General features: G+C 40.0%; 2 protein-coding genes across 2 annotated transcripts in view; one reads left to right on the top strand and one right to left on the bottom strand.

Moving 5' to 3' along the window:
* Nucleotides 1–21,850, bottom strand: part of LOC135223702 (uncharacterized) — a 331,013-nt gene that overhangs the window by 79,643 nt on the left and 229,520 nt on the right.
* LOC135223708 (catenin delta-2-like) lies at nucleotides 12,468–18,351 on the top strand. The gene is made up of 3 exons (XM_064262439.1): nucleotides 12,468–12,661; nucleotides 16,642–16,880; nucleotides 17,554–18,351. The coding sequence occupies exons 1-3, from the start codon at nucleotides 12,483–12,485 to the stop codon at nucleotides 17,580–17,582; spliced, it is 447 nt and encodes a 148-aa protein (XP_064118509.1). The 5' UTR covers nucleotides 12,468–12,482; the 3' UTR covers nucleotides 17,583–18,351.

The following is a 21,850-nucleotide window of genomic DNA, read 5'->3' on the forward strand; positions in this document are numbered from 1 at the left end:
TGGTGAGGTTTTTCATCATTCTCCTCTCTTCTTATGTTAAAGAAATAATAGTTTATAATGCGAGTATTTCAGATCATAATGTCATAGAATTAACAGTTCATTCCAAAGCAAGTGAAAATAGAGATAAGCAAGAAATGAAAAAGTGGGAAGGATATGGAAATACAACTTCTACAGTAAAAATATAAAATGGTCAGAAATTAATGAAGAATTAAACAAAGATTGGGATAACATTTTCGTAAGTGATGACATAAGGGTAAATACGGAGATATTATATAAAATATTGGAGAAAATAGTGGATATATATACCGAAGAAGAAAAGTAAACATCATTCATGCATACCAAGAGACAGAAGGATCTTGTTCCAGAAAATCAGAAAGTGGAAAAAAGGTCTTGCAAAAGAAAAAAATGCATGGAAAGTTATAGAACTAAAAAGTAAGATAGAAAATGCAGAACAAAAGATTATACAATCAAAAGAAAATGAAAAACGGGACTTGGAAGAAAAAACCCTATTAAATATCAAGCAAAAACAAACTATTATACTCATATGCGAAGAAGATGAATAAAAGAAGAATAGAAATAGGCCCTCTGAGAATTGAAGGGAGATTAACGAATGAAAAAAAGGAAATTTGCAACATACTGGCAGAACGATATAAGAGAGAATTCACCCCTAGAATAGATAATAAGATAATGATATAGAAGTAAGGGATGAAAATAGTGAATATTTAGCTGACATAGAAATTAATGAAGCTGATATTGTGCAGGCAATTAATGAAATTAAAAATGGAGCTGCTGCAGGGCCGGATGGAGTCCCTGCTATTTTGTTAAAGAAAGTAGTTCATTCTATCGCAAAGCCACTTGCAATATTATTAAGACAAAGTGTAGATACAGGCAAGATTTATGATGAGCACAAATTAGCATATATCACCCCTACTTTCAAAAGTGGATCAAGACTAGAGGCAAGTAATTATAGGCCTGTGAGTCTAACATCACATATTATGAAAGTGTATGAAAGGGTAATGAAGAAAAATATTATGAAACATTTAATAAAAAATAATTTGTTTAATATAGGACAACACGGTTTCGTACCCGGGAAAAGTACACAAACCCAACTGTTAGTCCACCGTGAAAACATATTCAAAAATATGAAAAGCGGAAATGAAACAGATGTGGTTTATCTAGACTTTGCAAAAGCTTTTGACAAAGTAGACCATAATATATTGGCAAAGAAAATTAGAAAACACAATATCGTAGATAAAGTAGGAAGATGGTTAAAAGAATTTTTACACAACAGAAAACAGATAGTTATTGCAAACGATGAGAAATCGGATGAAACCAAGGTAATATCCGGTGTGCCACAAGGTACGGTGCTAGCTGCAATATTGTTTGTTATTATGATTGAAGACATAGACAGTAATGTTAAGGATTCGGTAGTGAGTAGTTTCGCTGATGACACAAGAATAAGTAGAGAAATTACTTGTGATGAGATAGGAACGCTCTACAAAGAGACCTTAACAAAGTATATGATTGGGCAGAGGTAAATAGGATGGTATTTAACTCTGATAAATTTGAATCAATAAATTATGGAGACAGAGAAGGAAAGCTATATGCATATAGGGGACCTAATAATGAGACAATCACAAATAAGGAAGCAGTTAAAGACCTTGGTGTGATGATGAATAGGAACATGTTATGCAATGATCAAATAGCCATTCTGTTGGCAAAATGTAAAGCAAAAATGGGAATGTTGTTACGGCACTTCAAAACAAGAAAAGCTGAACACATGATTATGCTTTATAAAACATATGTTCGTAGTCCACTTGAATATTGCAATATGATATGGTACCCACACTATCAAAAGGATATTGCACAAATAGAGAGTGTACAAAGGTCCTTTACAGCTAGAATAGAAGAAGTTAAGGACCTAGACTACTGGGAAAGACTACAATCCTTAAAATTATATAGTCTAGAAAGGAGAAGAGAACGCTACATGATAATTCAGGCATGGAAACAGATAGAAGGAATAACAGAAAATATCATGGAACTAAAAATATCAGAAAGAGCAAGCAGAGGTAGATTAATAGTGCCCAAAACTATACCAGGAAAAATAAGGAAAGCACACAGAACATTAATCCACTACGCACCAGCATCGATAATGCAGCGTCTATTCAATGCGTTGCCAGCTCATCTGAGGAATATATCAGGAGTGAGCGTAGATGTGTTTAAGAATAAGCTCGACAAATATCTAAACTGCATCCCAGACCATCCAAGATTGGAAGATGCAAAATATACCGGAAGATGTACTAGCAACTCTCTGGTAGACATTAGAGGCGCCTCACACTGAGGGACCTGGGGCAACCCGAACGAACTGTAAGGTCTGTAAGGTAAGGTAAGGTCCAGAGTCGGAGGCGTCCAAAATGGTGGTGATTTAGAAGACGCTTGGGCTAAGGGGTACCCCGTCCTTAGGGGGGTTGCTAGCGCATTTTGAGGAGGCTCGCACCCCCCTCCCCAGTCCAGCCAGGCCATTCCCCCCCCCCCCCCTCCAGGCCTTGTCTCCCACGGGAGGGAGCAGTCGGCCATCTTGTATTGCTCCGCCGCCTTGTCTTGGAGTGATGCTGCAGCGTCAGCCCCGTTGTTGTCGTTACAGGTCCCATCTTTGGGTATTCCTCCGCCAGTGCGTCTCTTTCCCCCTTGCTCAGAGGGGAGGTCGTGACTGTCACCGCCGCTTATGACGTCACTCTCATTGATGACATATCTTCCAGTCGCCTCCGAGCTGCCTCTCTTAGACGTGACGTCATCTCTGCCACCCAGTTCAAAACATCTCCCTTCCTTGTCTTTGGAGCCTCCTCTGGCACATCAGTCCGAGCTCATATGCCAGGCGGTGCTTCAGAGGCTGGACTCTGTTTTAGATGTGAAGTTGGCTGCCTTATCGGTTGGGAGGACTGGTAGGAAACGCGTTGCTTCATCCCCGCCTTCTGAGAAGAGTGCGCATAAGAAGCAGGTGCTGACTCCCTCTCCCTCTTCCCCCTCTACGTCTCGTGGGCTTGTTAGGCATTGTAAGGCTAAGGACCTTTCCCTTCCTTCGCCGCCGAGGGGTGAACAGTACGGACGTGTTCCCGAGAGTGCTGTGGTTTCAGGCAGTGTTAGTGATGTGTGTTCTGCAAGGGTTGCTTCGCTGCCGAACCTCGTACGTGCAACCGCCCCACCCCCCACCCCATCCTTGCACATCGCGAGCGTGTGGCAACCTCCCCCATCCGTGCACGTGATGGTAGTGCCCCTTCTTCTCCCAGGCCTATTCGTCGCCGTAAAGACCTGAAGGCACCTGTCAAGAGGTCGAAGGAAGTGAGCACGGAGGTGGTGCAGCCGGAGTGTTTGCTTGCTTCCAAGTCTTCCACTATAAGGGATTCTCCGTCAATCTCGAGTGCTCGAGTTTCCCCCCCATCTCACATATGTACGGCCGCCACGCCTGTGTCCGTTCATGGCCGTCTGGAGTCACCTGTTGAGGTAAGTGATGGAGGCTGACACTTGGACCCAGCCCAGATAGGCTAGTAGAGAATTTTGTTGAAGAAAACGCGTTAGAGGAGACTACACATCCTTCTCGTCATCGATCACCGGTGCCAGAGCAGGAAGAAGGGGACACGCAGGAGTTTCTGTCTTCCTTTTCGGAGGTTGATCTCATTCGTGGGTTCAACAATTTGGAAAGTAGGACTCAGGATCGGTCGTCCTACACTCCTTCTTGCTTGGAAGCCTTGGTGGGAGCTGCTCAGGACCCCAAATCAATTATCCAGCTGCTGTTGTCAGGGCACGTTCAGTCTGTCTTGCAGAAGGTTAACGCCTCTGTTTCTGACCGGGACGGTTCACTTCGCTCTAGAGGCTCTACTAAACTCCTACCCCCACCTCTCACAAGATATAAGAAGTACTATGCTACGAGCTCCGCATTTTTGTTGTCATGCCACCTTAACCCAGACATCATTTGCCTGAAGCCGGGTTTGACTTTGGAACAGGTGAGGTCAGTGGCTCCGTCCTTATCTCCGCAAGACGCCTTAGCCTTGGAATCTATGGTGGCCTCCATGTTGCAGACGGTTTCTTGGCTGGACCTCTGGTCTTTGGTGATTGCCAAGATAGCTTCTGACAGGTCCCCTGATGGGTTGCTGAGTGCCACCTCACTTGCCAGTCTATTGCAATCCGGGGGCAAGGCATTTTCTTATTTGGTGGCCTCATCTCTCAGTGCCAATTTATGGGGCTAATCTCTTCTGTTAGGAGGGATGCGGCTGTCTAAGATGGAGAGGTCGCTCGACACAGAGTCTTTGCTGGCCTTAAGGAATGGTGACATGTTAGAATTGCAATTTTTGTTTCCGCTGACCGAACTCGACAATGAGATAGACCGACGTCAGGCCGACACCAAGGACCGTCTGGTGCACCAGGCTGTGTCTAAATCAGAGCCCCGCCCTCGGAGAACGTTTTTGGTGGCCCCCCCCTCCCCCCCTCCTCCCCCGGTCCAGCAGCAATCAAGGAGATCATCCCCTGGTAGGCCATCGAGGACCTCGAGTTTGGCAGGGCCTTCCCGTTTGTCACAGCCCAAATCTCAGGATCAATGCCCCTTTTGCTCTCCTTCCTTTAAACCAAGAAGAGGCCCTAGGAGCAGAGGTCAAGGGGGCCGTCAATAGGTTGGGCGCCTCTCCCTCTCCTGCTCCACGGGTGGGGGGGTACCTGGTTGGCCATTGGGCCAAGTGGCAGTGTTGCAGGGCTGAGAAGTGGGTGGTAGATGTCCTTTGGGTGGGATACCTGTTGCCATTTGACTTCTCTCCTCCTCTGTCGGACAAGCCACAGCTCAGGAAGACGTATCGCCCAGATTCTCTGAAGTTCTTTGCTCTTCAGGGAGAGGTGCAGAAGATGCTGGACAAGGATGCAATAGCGGAAGTAGTGCGTCCATCCCCGGGGTTTTACAGTCACATCTTCTTGGTGCCCAAGGCATCGGGATGATGGAGGCCTGTGATCGACTTATCCACCTTGAATCGCTTCATCAGGAAGACACGGTTCAAGATGGAGACCCCACGCTCGGTGTTGGCAGCCGTGAGGGAAGGCGTCTTCATGCTGTTGATAGACTTGAAGGACGCATACTTCCAAATCCCTGTTTATCCCACATCCAGGAAGTTCCTTCACTTCTCTCTGGCGGGCAAGATCTATGAGTTCAAAGTCTTGTGCTTCGGGTTGACCACAGCCCCTCAAGTATTCACAAGGGTCTTCTCTCTCGTGTCAAGTTGGGCCCATGCTCAGGGGATCCGTTTGCTGAGGTACCTCGATGATTGCTTGGTCTTGACAGTTTCCAGGGAAAAACTGCTGCCTGGACCTGGGCATTTTAGTCAACCAGGAAAAGTCGAACTTCGTACCTACTCAAAGGATTCTCTACCTGGGCATGGTCATCGATACGACAGTGGCGAGAATTTTCCTATCGGATCAGAGATTTGAAGAAGTTGCGGGCTGTGGCGCGCAACTTCCTCTCAAAGTCGCATCAGTCAGCTCGTCAGTGGCAGGTTCTTCTGGGAGTGCTATCTTCCCTGGAGAAGCTGGTCCCTCATGGGCGTCTTCATCTTCGGTCTCTGCAATGGAGAATCGGGGAATTCTGGTCTCCAGCGGGGGACTTTCCCCTGTTTATGGTCCCATTCTCTTTGAAAGTGAGAGAAGACCTTCGTTGGTGGCTGGACGACCAGAATCTATTGAATGGCGTCCTTCTGCGCTCTCTCCCTCCGGACTTCCTTCTGTTCTCGGACGCCTCCCTGGCAGGTTGGGGGGCTCATTTAGGCGGCCTCATCGCTTCAGGCGTTTGGGGTTTAGAGGACAAGCAGCAGCATGTCAACGTCTTGGAGTTGAAGGCGGCTTTCCTGGGTCCGAAGGAGTTTCGAGGGATGGTAGAGGGTCACTCTGTAGTTCTCATGTCGGACAACACCACGGTGGTAGCCCACTTGAACAAACAGGGAGGCCTAGTTTCTCAGCAGCTTCATGCCTTGACCGTCGAGCTTCACCAGTGGGCAATCAGCAATTCGGTAAAGCTTTCAGCCAGGTATATCCCAGGGAAACGGAACGTGGTCGCAGACAAACTCAGTCGCCGGGATCAGATCTTAGGCACAGAGTGGTCCCTTCATCAAGTGGTGGCGGACAGGCTTTTCCAGATTTGGGGGAGACCCATGCTGGACCTTTTCACGACACGTTACAACAGGAAGCTGGAAGTGTTCTGTTCAGTGGTCCCAGATCCCTTGGCATTGGCAGAAGTTGCATTCCAACATCCCTGAGACAACCTGGAGGTGGATGCCTTCCCTCCGTTTTGTTTGATCCGTCAGGTTCTGAACAGGCTGTTGGGTTCACAGGGTCTCAGAATGACTCTGGTGGCCCCTCTGTGGTCTCAGACAGAATGGTTTCCAGATCTGCTATCGTTGTTGTCGGAGATTCCGAGGGAGATTCCGCCTTGGCGGCATCTCCTGTGTCAGTCCCAGGTTGGAGGCTATCAACTGTCTCCTCCGAGAGAGAGGCTTTTCTCAGAAGTCAGCTGGGCATATGTCCAGCAGTCTTAGGAAGTCAACCTCTGTGGTTTACCAAGGCAAATGGGTGATCTACTGTGACTGGTGTTGTAAACTGGGTTTTTCTCCACTCGCGACCTCTATTCAGCGAATAGCAGACTTTTTAACCTTCCTCAGAGACGAGAAGCGTTTGTCTGTGTCTGCTATTAGAGGCTACAGAGCAGCTCTGAGTTTGGTGTTACGCCTGAAGGGTATCGACGTCTCCTCTTCCTGGGAACTTTCGATGCTAGTTAAGGGGGTTTGAGCAGTCGTCTTCTCCTAGAGAGCTCAAGCCCCCAACGTGGGATGTTTCCTTGGTGCTTAAGAGCTTGACTAAGAGCCCATATGAGCCCTTGTGCCGCTCATCTGATAGGAACCTGACGCTTAAGACAGTTTTCCTTTTGGCTTTGGTATCTACCAAAAGGGTAGGAGAGCTCCACGGTCCGAGTTATGAGGTGAAGCACACCAGGGGTTGGAAATCAGTGTCCTTCGAATTTGTTCCGGAGCTTGTGGCCAAGACCCAAAATCCCTCGGTGCATAATGACAGGTTTGCTTCATTCTCCATTCCCTCACTGACTGACTTTGTGGGTGGTGATGCTCAAGAGCTTTTGTTGTGCCCTGTCCGGGCCCTGTGTTACTATCTTAAAAGGACTCGGCACCTTAGACCAGGCTGCCGCAGGCTTTTTGTCAGTACAGGCCGTACGAAGAAAGAGGTGTCTAAGAATACTATCTCTTTGGATACAGGAAGTCCAGACAGGCATACTTGACTCTTGATAATTCCATCGCCACGTCTGTGCAGGCTAGAGCACATGACGTTAGGGGTATAGGTCCCTCTCTGGCCTTCAAAAAGAACTTGGCTGTACTACAAAGAGTGCTGAGTGCTGATACTTGGTTACGCCAGTCCATGTTCACCTCTTTCTATCTTAAGGATGTTGCCCACAGATCTATGGACACATTTTCCCTGGGTCCTATGGTGGCTGCCCAACAGGTTGTGTAACTCATAGTTGCCCTTAACAGGGGACCTTTGTATCTTACCTAAGATGATTGTGTGGATGAGAGAATGAGTGAGTTGGCTGGCCTCCTTCTTTCTCTTGTACCTTTCCTTCTTCCTTCGGGCAGTTTAAGGAATTGACACGTCATTTGCTGGACTGGTCTGATACAGGTGAGTGAGGTAGTCATACTGGTAGTGTGGTCATGCAGTATTCAATATCTTACCCACTATTTAGTAGCATAGGCTCCGCTCCTGGGCAAGGAGGAGTCGGGAATACTACAAACCCTAGTGCCCTGGTTTGTTTTTTGGACAGTCACAGTTTTTCTTTGGTTCCCTATACATTGGTTATCCCATATATCATTGTATGTCTCTCAGGTTCTGAGTGGTTAGATTTTAGTGTATCTAGCTTCTCAACAGGCTTCAGTCCCCCTCTAAGAACTATTTCTTTTGAGAGCTGGACTGGCGGGTAGACCCCCAGCCGGTCTAGGATGTCTGATATCTCCCTCCAAGTATGAGTCTATCCTATTGTTAAGACCGAAGGTTTGTTCGCGTATGAACAAATGACAAATTTTCTGAGACAATTTGTATTTTTCATAGCTACAAACCTGAGGTCTTAACGTTATACTGCCCACCTCTAGCTGCCCCGCTTTTGTTAAGTCATCCTGAGTTGGGAAAGACTGGTGTAGATGTTTGGCGTTTGACCACTCTTCACCCAATCTACAGATGCATTGCATGATACCACAAGATTCCTTGCTTTCATATACTTTTTTACCGGCGCTAGAAATTATCCTTTTGTTAAGACCTCAGGTTTGTAGCTATGAAAAATACAAATTGTCTTAGAAAATTTGTCATTTTTAGAAATATAGGAAGTGGGTGAGATTGTTATACGGTAAACCACAATAAAGCTTGTATCCATTCCATAAAATTTTTATGAAGTTGATGTAACTTGAAATATTGTGGTTGTGTATGTTGGCGTTCAGGGAAATGAAGATACTAATGAAGCAGCCAAAGCATCATCTATTAAGACCAAATCAAATGTAGCCATTTATAAAAGCTGATATAAATCTAAACCCTGTGGTGTACTAAATCTGATATAATAGCATTAATAGTGTGTGAACCCCATGGTTGACGTGATATTCTTGATGTCAGAATGAGGTCCACCCAAAAAGTAGTTTTGTCGTATCTTTAAATTCCTTATGCTGGTTTTATCCATGGATATTTGATGAACACTCCACATGACCTCATATCCAGTTGGAATAAATGCAATTTAACATTATTACATTTTTTTATGTAGTAAATGTCCTTCAAATACAGTGGTACCTTGACCTATGAGTGAGTTAATGTACAGTAGGCCCCCCGTATTCGCGTTCTCCGGATTCGCGGACTCACTGATTCGCGTATTTTTCTCTGGACCATATCTACCCATTATTTGCGGTGAATTCGCCTATTCGCGGGATTTTCCAACAATAAGTAATCACTAATTCGTGTATTTTGATGTTATTTTCATGCCTAAATACATTTTTATGATACACAAATTATTTACTAATTTTAGAATATTAATATTGATCAAAACTGTACTAGTAAGTTTAATAAGATTAAATGATATCACATAATAACTAATAATATTCTCTCTCTCTCTCTCTTACAGAGATGTATGCTTTTTGTATGATAAATGATTTACTAATTTTCAAATATTAATATTAATGTAAAGAGCAATCACTTCAATAAAGAAAATACTACCGTGAGTTAGTAAGATTTTAGTTCTTTCGAACTCCAGGTCTCTCTCTCTCTCTCTCTTTTACTGAGATGAGAGATTTTTTTGGTACATGTATGCGTAATATGTTTATTAATATTTTCAAATAATAATAATAATAATAATAATAATAATAATAATAATAATAATAACTGTAATTACAAAAATCATATGTGAAATCATTTTACAAATACTGCGATAATCTCTCTCTCTCTCTCTCTCTCTCTCTCTCTCTCTCTCCCTTTACTAATTTTCAAATATCAATATTAATGTAAACAGCAATAATATAAATTCATTAAAGAAAATACTAAAGTGAATTAGCAAGGATTTAGTTTATAAATAAAAAGAATTATGTAAGAATAAAAGAAAATGCATTTTAGCCCGTGTCTTGTTTTTGAACACGTAGCCAGCTGTGGTTGGCTGGGTTCCAACTGTCAAATCCAGTCGGGGAGCGAGTGTTGCCATCTACGGATCATTGAAATTCTCTCTCTCTTTCTCTTTTACTGATATGAGATAATTTCTATGGTACATGTGTATGTTTATTAATATTTTCGCATAATAATATAACTAATCTCAAAATTCATATGTGATAGTATTTTAAAGAAGTACAATAATCTATCCATTTCACTCTTTTAAATAAGGACAACCTCTCTCTCTCTCTCTCTCTCTCTCTCTCTCTCTCTCTCTCTCTCTCTCTCTCTCGCCACACGAGATACTAGCATGCGCTAGTGGTAACTCTCCCCCTCTGTTTGGGCTGGAAGTGTATGTATAAGTATATCTTTAAGGACATTACTACATTTTATGGTAAAATAATAATATACAGTACTAGTTTACAAATAATATTACGTTAAATGAGACTAAACAATAACAATAACATTCGATCTCGATCTCTCTCTCTCTTACGTATGTTTATTTGTTTTGTAGTGTAAATAAATGATTTACCTTATAACTAATTTTCAAATATTAATAAGATTAATCAAAAATAGCGATTCCCAGTCTTTTTATCCACTTGGAGGAACATGGGCGGGGGAGTAAATGAGTTTGATATACGAATTGGTGGAGGGGAGGAAGCGGAGTCTAGGAGTTATTCTCTCTCTCTCTCTCTCTCTCCATTATTATTCTCTCTGTCTCAGAAATAATTCATAATTTCACTCTTGAGGGTCAAATATATGATGTTGTCATTCAATGGTCTCTCTCTCTCTCTCTCTCTCTCTCTCTCTCTCTCTCTCTCTCTCTCTCTCTCTCTCTCTCTCTCTCTCTCTCTCTCTCTCTGTTATTTTGCTGTAGGGTATATATTTTTAATGGTCAAAATGTTTAAGATGACTTTTGAAATTATATTAATATTAATAAACCTCAAAGATTAATGCAGTAATAGGTTAGTAATTTTAGGTATATTTGAAGTAGGCTGTTATTAAAGGTATACATTTGGCATCTGAACTTTCAAGATAGGCAGTTATAAGCATTTTTAGTGGTGGTTTTAACTATTCGCGGGTTTTAACTATTCACGGGGGTGTCTGGTACGCATCCCCCGCGAATACGGGGGGAACACTGTACAAGTTTTCTGAGGTACGAGTCGTCACTCGGTCGATTTTTTGCTTTGTTACGCAAGCAAAAAATTGAGGTATGAGCTCGCGATGCTTGCTGCTACATCGGTGGCGTAGTGCAAAAATTAAGATACGCAAAGAAGAAAAAGTAAATATGCATCTTTTCCATGAATCTTTTAAAAAGTTATAGTACATTACTTCATTGTATCCAATAAGTAGTATGTATTCTCATATTATTGTATTATAAAATACTAACATAGCGGTCAGTGTTTGGGTTTGGAAATCAGCTGATGGGAATACGTATGAGTTTATTTCACCATACGTATTTAACTTTATTCTGAGCAAATATTCTTGCTTCTAGTTAGCATAAACTAATGTCTAGATACTTGACTTATATGAGACAAGGTCATTTTTCGTTATACGTTTCGTTATACGACGTGTTTTCAAGTCAAAATATGACTTGAATACATAATGTTGCGATTGTGAGCTAAGTTTTTTTAACGTTACATAAAAAAATTACGTGATTCCGTTTGCTATTTTCACTTTATTTCATTGTAATAAGAGCTTTATGATACGAATTTATCTTTTAGCAGCATGAAAACAACAGTAAAATGTGTTCTTTCAAGCCCAGTAGTTTTGATTATAAAATTATTTTCTCTCAATTTTATCTGCAGTTGTGTTTGATGGCATAAGTTTACAGGAGTTTTATCCTTGTTGCCGATGCATGATAATAGTCTAGCAGCTTGAACAGTTTTCTCAGCTTCAGCTACAAATAGGTTTAAATTTAGCAGTATATTTCATTGTTGATCTTTTATCTATAGCAAATAAAGTTATTACATAAAAATATCTCAGTCCTATTCTACATAACGTCATTTATAACATAACTACGTTAATTGTTTACTATCGTACGATGGTTGAAATAAATGCCAAATGGATGTTGTTGTTATCCAATTTGGTTGTACTTAGCAAAAAAAGTTTTGTTGTTAGCAAAAAAAGTTGTTTCTTGTTCAGTTGTTCATGGCTGTACACATTTGCGCAACGAGTATAACATTAAAACGATACTTTCATCATTCTCTTTTGCTGTTTTGGAACTTATTTAACTAGAAGATGGGATAAAGTTAGGCTATTGTAATTTGGTCTCGCTCCCTTAGTCTATCGTAAAATCGGATTATCGTAAGACAAACTACCATAACTAGAGCACTACCTGTAAACTATATAAAACTTTATTATATCTTTACATACTCCTTGTGTTATATTTTTATACAATATTTGTTATTTAGAAATGTATTTTCCTTAAAAACATGAAACATAAAAACACAGGGTGACATCTTGAGGGTTGGAACAAATTAAAGGAATTTTAAATATTTTCAATTGGAAAAATTGATTTGATGTGCGAGCATATTGAGCTACGAGCTCAGCCATGGAACGAATCAAACTCATAGGTCAAGGTACCACTGTAAAGTTTAGAATAATTTCAGTTTACCAAGTTATTAAATTTTTAGGCATTGTAAATTTGCTACGTACTTGAGAGTAGCCTACAGACCACCTCTGTGAGTTAAGATTTTTGTCTTACTGGTTCATTTTAAATGCATCATGATTACAATCAAATTGTGACATTCAAATTAAAATATTTATACAGTGTAATGGGTGCATATTTTTCATTACAGGATCTAAAACATAGCATTATAGATGATGCTTTATCCGTTATTGTCAGCCATGTCATCATTCCGTGTTCTGGTTGGGATGGTGGAGAGGTGGAAAGGGATCCTAATGTGGATGTATGGTGGTCTACTGTATTTAAAAATGCATCTGGTGTGTTAAGGTTTGTGATTTATTTATTATTATTTTTTTTGCTATTAATATGTTGGCAAACCATACTCAGTATTGGAAAAGTCATGAGTTCTATAATCCCAGAAGCTCATGAAGAGAAAATGTCTTGTCATAAATAAGTTAAGAAGCAGATGCAAGTCGTAATTTTATTAAGTAGTAGTAAAGTAATGAATTATTAATTGAACTAATTATATTGAACACAGCATGGTTGAAATAGGTATATAAAACATTTAAAATATGAAAAGTGACATGCAGATTGAGTTCTATATGTAGGGGTGAATATATCCTACCCTGTGTATCAGTTGTAATAGATGGTGTTATGAGATGGTAAGTATAAGTGTCATAAAATATAAATTAATCAAGGTATTTTTGATTCTGGCAGTATATAAGCAAGAGCATGTGGAAAGATATTTCTCAGTGATTGGTCAATTAAGTGTCCCATTACATAGCAGAAGGAAAAATATATATGTAAGTTGACCTTTACTATTCTGTGTAACAAATACATGGGCACTTACAATGAAAATAAATGAGATTTTGAGCTGGTGTGATTACAGAAGACTAAGCTTCATGGCTTGAGTGTTGGGAAGGTCATAATTCAAGTGAGGAAGTTTCTGAGAAATTGCTGAAGAAAACCTGCAGATCTCAGAGATTTTAATGGTATGGAGATAATGGAAAGGAGAGAGAGGAGCAGTTAGTAGAAACTTTGTAGATTTGGAATCAGGAGCAAAACCAGTAGGAATTACAATGCAGTTGTGAAGAAGGCATAAATTAAGACAGCCATATAGGATTTTATGCAGAAATTGTTCAAGGTAGAAGAGAAATTAAAATATAAAGCTCTTCTTTATCTGACATAATGATGGTGGTTAGAATTTTATGCCAACAGCTGAACTATATTACATGAAAGCAGTGTACGTATGTTATCAGTTGTTTGAAAGGTGTAGAGGTGATTGCAGTGTTGTGTATCAAATACAACAGAAGGAATGTACAGTACATGTTTTGTTCAGGATTTCAACTTTCACAGTGTAGTATGAGGTTTTTGATGCCCATTATGTTGAAGCGACACTGGGAAAAAAGGAGGAAGAGTACTTTGTTAAAGAAAGGCAGAACATTGTTTTATTTTCGTAACACATCATTTAGGGAAGCTGATATTGAGAGGGAATTAAGAAAAATAGAAGAAGTAGTGTAGAGTACAGGCGGCCCGCGGTTAACGGCGCAATCGCTTAACGGCGAATCGGTTTTACAGCTGTTGTCAAAAATATTCATAAAAAAAAATAAGGCATTGTTAAAGTATTTTTACGGCACAATTTTCAGTTAACAGCGCTGCTAGCGCCGTTGTCTAACGAGTTCATACATTTGTAGAAATGCCGTTCAGACCATAAAGATTATGCAAATTATATTAACAAATTTTATGGAGAGTTATAACATAGGTATTTGGATAAAATAAGGTATTAGGATGAAATATATGCCTCTGACGCTGTTATGTGCCGAAAATATCGTGTTATATAGTAAGTGCAAATTTAGCTATGGATGAGTCAATTTATAAATGTTCATGCTTTTATGTTTAAAATGTGTATGAAAATGTATTTCATATAGGGTATTTTTATTTCTGCACAGAAATATGATACGAAGGCAGGTTTTGAAACTGCCCTTCACGTTATCAAATGCGATGTTTTTCATGTTCTTTCTTGTGAGCCGCCACCTGCCGCTCTTCCGAAAATATCAAGTTAAAAAGAGTGCAAATTTAGCGATCAATGTGTCTATTTTTTAAATGTTTATGCTTTTAAGTTTAAAATGTGTATGAAAATATATTACTTATAGGGTATTTTTTATTTTTGTACATAAATAAGATGCAAATTAAGGCAGCCTTTGTAACTACGCTCCACATTGTCGGGATGTTTTTTCATGTTCGTTCTTGTTCACCACTGTTCCGAAAAATGCATGGTGTTATTTTATTAATTATGCTTCTTTTCCATAAATCCTTTGAAAAGGTACACATTATTTTACTGTATCCAATAATATTGTACATATTCTCATATTATTGTATTAGAAAATACTACGGCAAATCTAAGCCAGTATTCGGGGGAGCGGCCAGTGTTGTGGTTTGTAATCAGCGGATGGCGAATACGTTTATGCTTCTAGTTAGCATAAACGAATATCTAGATACTTGACTTATATGAGACAAGGTTATTTTTCCTTATACAACGTGTTTTTAGGTGGAAATATGAATTGAATATGTCTCGTTGTGAATGTGAACTACTTTTTTTTGTTGTTAACAGATTAGCTTTGGCGGCATGTTTATTGCGTAAAAAAATTATTTGATTCCGTTCGCAATTCTCTTTTATATCATCGTAATACAAACTTTACGTTACTTATCTTATATTGGCGTGAAACCAACAGTAAAATGTGTTCTTTCAAGCACAGTAGTTTTGATTAAAATGATTGTATCTCAATTTTATCTACGGTTGTGTTTGATGGCATATGTTTACTGGAGTTTTATCCTTGTTGCTGATGTACGATAATAGTCATTAGCAGCTTGAACAGTTTTCTCAGCTTCAGTTATAACTAGGTTTATATTTAACAGTATATTTCCCGATTGATCTTTGATCTATATTTGATCTTTGATCTATAGCGAATAAAGTTATTACATTAAGATATCTCAGTTCTATTCTGTACATAATGCCATTTATAACAACTACGGTAATAGTGTGCTGTACTACGATGATTGAAATACAAGCCAAGCCTTTTCTCGTTCGGTCGTTCATGGCTGTACATGTTCACGCAACGAGTATAACGTTAAAACCATACTTTCATCATTCTCTTTTGCTGTTATTGAACTTATGTAATTAGAAGATGGACAAAGTTAGGCCATTGTAATTTGGTCTCTCATAAAATCAGACTATCATAAGACGAATTATCGTAACTTGAACACTACAGCTACCTGTACACTGTATGAACCTTATTATATCTTTACATACTCTAGACACCCAAAGGATTAAAGCTAGGCTTTTTCACTTTACAGTATTTATAATGCTATAATGTACTGTAAATTCTATAGATCTATACTGCATAAATATAATTTTACTTATTACGCCAGTGAGATAACGACGCCTTTGACTGGTCTAGAGTTTCGAAAGAAGGTGTGCAGTGGCTGTAGGCTTTAAAATTCGCTTAAGCGGTTCGGCGGGCAGGAAACGAGAACCAACCCCTGCCGCTAACCGAGGGCCGCCTGTAATGGTAAATTATCCCATTAGTAAATAGAAGAAAATATATGTATAAGGAATACACTGTTCTGCTTAGCAGAGACATGGGAATGTGTAAAAAAACAAAATTTTCGAAATTTGAATGAGGTATAATTGCAAGTTTTAGATTCATAGTTATTGTTCATTGGAAAGATCCTATTATGTACATTGTTTATATGGTGACCACTCAGTCTAAGTCCATTGAATGCAGTACCTGAAAGGATTCAGCATCCGTGAATACTTTAATAGGTAATAGAATTAGTTGGATAAAACAATTGAAACTTAGATGGAATAGGTACTCTAATCTGTTGGGTAAAACAATTGAAATTAGATTAACCATTTTGTGTGTATAGAGGATGGAGGAAACATGTTTTAGATTCTTTGTGATGTTACTAATGGATCAATTAATTTATTTTACCTTGTAATATCCTGACACAATAAACTCAGCAGTCTTGGACTATTGTGATCTAATCAGAACAGTGAAATGACAAGCTATGACAGGAAATAATTGTATCGCAAGATTTATCACAGAATGTCCTGCATATTATAAACCTACCCATTCACTCCATACAGTGCACCTTAGAATCTTCAAAAGTAAATTTAAATAAAATAAATGCCAATGTTGTATATGAAAAGTTTACTCAATATTTTAAGATTTTATTTTAATGGAATTTGTTATAGCATTATATAAATATTATGAAGGTATCCCAAAAGTATTCTCTTGTTCTTAAAGGAATGTAAGTTCCGCTGGAGAGTATGCGAGAACAAAACTGCGTCAGTGTCCAGGACTGGTTGATTCTCTTCTCACTGTGATCAAGTCTGCCATTGCGGGGGCTTCCCATGATAACAAGAGTGTAGAAAACTGTGTTTGTATATTACGTAACCTTTCATATCGATGCCAGGAAGTAGAGGATCCAAATTATGATAAAAATCACCCTCCTACGCAGTCCAGGGCAACAGCTACAGCGAAGGGTAAGCTGAGAATTAGTTTTTATCGGAAGGTTGTCTTCTGTACCTTTACAATTTAATCCGTACATTGAAAACTTGTGATTTCACTGGATGCTATGCATTTAAGATTATGTGAAACAATTTAAAAGTTAAACAAGCATCTAAAAATTTATTCATACACTTTTGTTGCATTGATTGTGTTGAAGTAAAATGACCATAGACACATCTTTTCATATTATTGATCTTCTTTCCTGCTTGAGAAATGAATGTCTTCTACAAACATTTTATTGGTTTGACGTTGTATAAGTATCCTCTTGAACATTAGTGAATTATTTCACATCTGGTGTACATTTTGTGCTACTACTTGAGCATTCAATTCTAAAAATAGCTAAAATTATCATCTACTCTATTGTAAATTAGTGGAAAATCATTTTCAACTGGTGTGTAGCATGTGAAAATGTTAGAATTTCTTAATGATAAGATCCTTAATGGTGAGTTGGCTTATTGAAGAATAGAAAGCTTAACATAACCCCTATCTTTCTATTTCTGAAAATTATTTCAAAATTAATGCGTTATATATTTTTCTCTTTGCATTCGAACATATTTTGAAAACCTTACACAAACTATATTGATTCTATCTGATGGTATTTAAAATGGTTTCTTCCTGCATAGATTCAACCATTCTTTTTCATTTCAGTGCAAGCTGGAATGGCTGTTGAATCTTGATAGGAAGGTAGTTAACTGGAGGAGAAAGTGGGAGAGAGAGGTGGTAACCCCTCACTTGCCTCCTTCTGTACTTCAGTCTTTCTGTTGTCTCTTTCTTGTACGCTCATTTGATTTTTGGGTGAGTAGCCTGCTACCATTATTCACTGTTACTCACTCCTTTGCTTGGTGCCTTGGGCTATATTTTGCTGTGTCCTGTTGATGCGTTTTTCTTGAATAGAAAAAAAAAACTTGACCAGTGTAGAAGGGGGGGTGGTGCAGCCATTGTGGTCACTTCATGTCTCCCATATCAGTTGACCCACATATCTTTTGCTCTAACTGTAAGGGTACAGAATGTACTTGTTCCCTACCCTGTGACAATGTGCTTGTTGGACCTCACCTCAGTGGGAGAATTATGTTAAGAAGAGGAAGGAAGCCAGGAAGATTTTGTTGGGTTCCTCGGGATTAACACTGCTGTGGTGACAATGCTGAATCTTTATGGTTCCTTCTTTCCACTTGCTGCCATTCTTCTTCCTGGTCCACCACTTGATGCCTTCCTGGACTTCGTAACATGAAGGAATGATCAGTCAGCCACCAATGTCTGTTGCTACTTCTGCAGTTCCTATGACTACTTCGTCTGCTACAGATGATTCTCCAGTGGCTGTGGTGATGCTGTAGCAGAGCAAGCAGATGTTGCGACTTCTCCCCCTTCAACCTTGTCCACCCCTTTGGAGTGCAAGTGACTTAATAAGTCTGGTAACTTGGAGATCCCCAGACTCTTCCTCAGTTTAGGAAGAAGGGGAATTTCAAGGCCAAGCAGGTGTTGTTCAGGTGGACTACTACTGCTTGTTTTTCCTCATGGCAGGAGAGTAGAGCTGCCAGGGTACCAAATGCGCATTTTGGACATATGGATGCCCCCACCCCCCCCCCCCCCCCCCCCCCCCCCCCCCCCCCCCCCCCCCCCTCCCCATGTGCTCTTGTTGAGTTGCAACAGGGTGGGCATACACAACCTGTTCACAAGGAGAGGTATCCTTTGGTCTTTTAGCACCTCTCCCAGATGTGGATCGCCATACAAGGTAAGGAATGCGAAATAAGTGATGGAACCTCTTGCTCTTCTTCTCTGTGTATACTCTATTGGAGCAGAGGGGTGGTCTGGGTTGAAGTCCAAATTCTGTTTGTATTGCAAACCTGTAGGATCCCATCTGCCTTCTTCATTGAGAGGATATTATGGTCTGAATGATGTTAAGTGTAGAGGAGGTCAGGATCTATTGGGTCCTGAGGGGCGTTCCCCTCCAGAGCCCCTTACAGACTAAGTTGGAGCAGCATTTTCTGAATATTTTGCTCATTCATAAATGCAGTAATCTTGGGGAAGCAGCCTTGGTTCATATCAGTCCTCAAAATGGGTATAGGCTTCCAGTCAAAGACGTTTGTCCACCCCTCTTCAAGACACTGATACTGTTCCTAACATACTCGCCAGGTTCATGGATATTGCAGGTTTTGTTGGCAAAGAAGGAAGTAGTAACAGGAAAGGCACCATGGAAGTTGTAGATATTTGGTCTCTGGGTTTTAACATCTGCCTCTTCGTTGTAGAGAAGGCAACTAGTGGTTAGAGACTTGTCATAAACTCTAAGCATTGAACTAGTATGTTTGACAAACTGGTTTCACAATGGAAACTACATGTTCAGTCCAAGATTCTATCACAGTGACAGTAATCAACTTATTGTTTTTGATAGTATCTCCACTGATAAGTTAGTTTTGGCTTCCTCCAGGGGCCATCCTCAGGACAGGATTCATCTGCTAGCCTTTTTGTGTCCATCTGGGGATAGTGATCAACTGGCAGAAGTCCACTCTCCCCAAACAGCAGATAAAATATCTAGGTACAGTCAACTCCTGGTATTCGTGGGGAATAGGGACCACAAACATTTTATTTGAAAAAATTTTATTTTACGCCTCACTGAAATTTTTTGAGTTCCCTTGACTTCTTTCCCTTTCCTTCGACTGTTAGCTCAAAATATCGTGCACTTTCACTTTGAACATTTGAAAAGCCTTAAATTTGAATACCAGAAACTACTCTGAAATATATATTGACATATAAAAGTAATTTAATTAAAATAACCCCCTTTTTGGAAAATGTCCTTAGTAGTGACACTTGACTTTTGGGGCTCCCGTTTGTGAGTGTACTACATGTTAGTTGATGACATGATCACTAAAGTTCCTCCTACACTTGAACATTGTCCAGTGAGTTCAATTGTTTCCAGTCTGTGCGTGTTTTAAAGTCCACCCATGCATCTGAATTTCCCCTATGAATTTGAATTGTTTCTGGTGACTGCTACACCTACTTCTATTTGAATTTGAGTATGAGCTTCATTTAGTATAATGGCTATTGTTCAGACATGGGCAGGGTGTCCATTTGATCCTTGGCTATTTATAAAGAATTTTTACATTGATAATAAAAATATTTTGTAATATTGCAAAAGCCATGGAGTTTTCCCAATAAGTGTTGTTTGCCCTTCCTATTCATCTGACAGTAATTAAGGTAAGATTGCTTATTAACACATAATTCAAAGGGAATATGTGAAATGAGCAGCTCTTTGGAAAATTTTATCCCCGAAGGCTAGTACTAAACATGGCGAAAATATGACCTCCCTGGGGCTAGTGCTAAACACGGTGTAAACACATTTGACCTCCCAGGGGCTAGTACTAAACATGACAAAATACATTTGACCATAGGGGTTAGTACTAAACATGAGGAAACACATTTGACCTCCCAGGATCTAGTATTAAACACCGTGAAACTTTTGACACCCCCTTAATCATATTAAAAAAAAGAAAAAAGGAATACCCAAAGGGGGGACGGGGGCTTGCTCTTGGCTAAAAGAATGGCAAAACAGTGACCAGTTTTCCTAACTAGCTTAGGTTAGCTATTGCCCTTAATTATTGCCAGTTATTCTTTTAAAATTGAAGCCGAAGCCATTCAGAAGCTAGGTGTTCAAACATTGTGAGTTGTATTGTTATGCGTAATGTAAACATTTTCCAACTTTTTTTTTTATTTTCCGGAGTACATTATGAAGACATTTTTTCCGGAGTAGTTTTGTTTTCACAAACTTTGATGCTGATATGTATCAAAAAACCATATTTTTGGAATTAGGGGTCCCAAAGTCAGGAAGTGCGAGAGAACCCTCCCCAGGATGCTTCTGTTTATGGATACCTCAAAGAAGGGATGATTGCACACCTGAAAGGAAAGTTCATTTTAGGTGTAGACAGAGGAGACACTTCATATGCCATCAGCCGCTTGGAAATGCATGCAGCCTGGTTAGCATTATGAGTATCACAACAGTTTGAGTTGGCACTCGGTGATGTTGAAGTGACAATATGACCATAGTTACCCAAGTCATCAAATGGGAGGAAGGTGTTTGGGACTGTATGCCAGTTGGTGTCACAGATTCATGAGTGGGTGGCTTTTCAAGCTGTCACATTGTCATCTAGATACATTCTTGGGAGACAGTATTCTGGTGGTTCAGCTTAGTCACTTGAAGTCAGGCAGTGTCGACAGAGTGGTCGAATTATGGGGCTTCCACATGATTGATCTGTTTGCTGCAGTATTTAACAGAAAACTTCATATCTTCTGATCCCCATGGGCAGCGATGAAGGATGCATTCCAAAATCCTTGGCACAATCTGGACGAGTGATCAGCAGTGTTCGTCACCCTGTGGGCCTTTGGATGATTCTGATGGCTACTCATTCGCTACATGCCAAGTAGTAGTATGCAGATCTGCTCAATTTTGGTTGAGGCACTGTGAGAGTTGCCCCTGTGTCAACCACACATTTGCAGGTGGCAATTGTCTGGTGTATTTTGTGAGAGGGAGGCTTTTCTCACAGGGCACGGAGATGTTTTGGTACCAGTTTTTCCCCTGTGTATGTGTCGTAGAAAGGGTTACTATCAGGTCAAAGTATTTGTTCAGCTGATTGCAGACTTCCTCAACTACCTTTGCCAAGACAAGCACTTCTCAGTTTCTACAGTTAAAGGCTATTATTCAGCCTTATCTCAGGTTTATAAACTGAAGGGGTTGGATATTGCCACCTCTTTTCCCCATCTCTACTAGTTAACCACCTCATTACTAAGATTCAAGAGCCATTGCAGCATATGCTGAAGGATACTCTACATATGAATGTTTCTGGTTTTTATACCAAGGGAAAATACAAATTACATAAAATTTCTTGTAATTTTATATTGATTTGCAATATATGTACTAAATGGTTTTAAAAGAAGTATGGAAAATATAAGCACTGAA

The sequence above is a fragment of the Macrobrachium nipponense genome, chromosome 20, assembly GCF_015104395.2.
Source record: "Macrobrachium nipponense isolate FS-2020 chromosome 20, ASM1510439v2, whole genome shotgun sequence".
In the NCBI taxonomy this organism is placed as follows: domain Eukaryota; kingdom Metazoa; phylum Arthropoda; class Malacostraca; order Decapoda; family Palaemonidae; genus Macrobrachium; species Macrobrachium nipponense.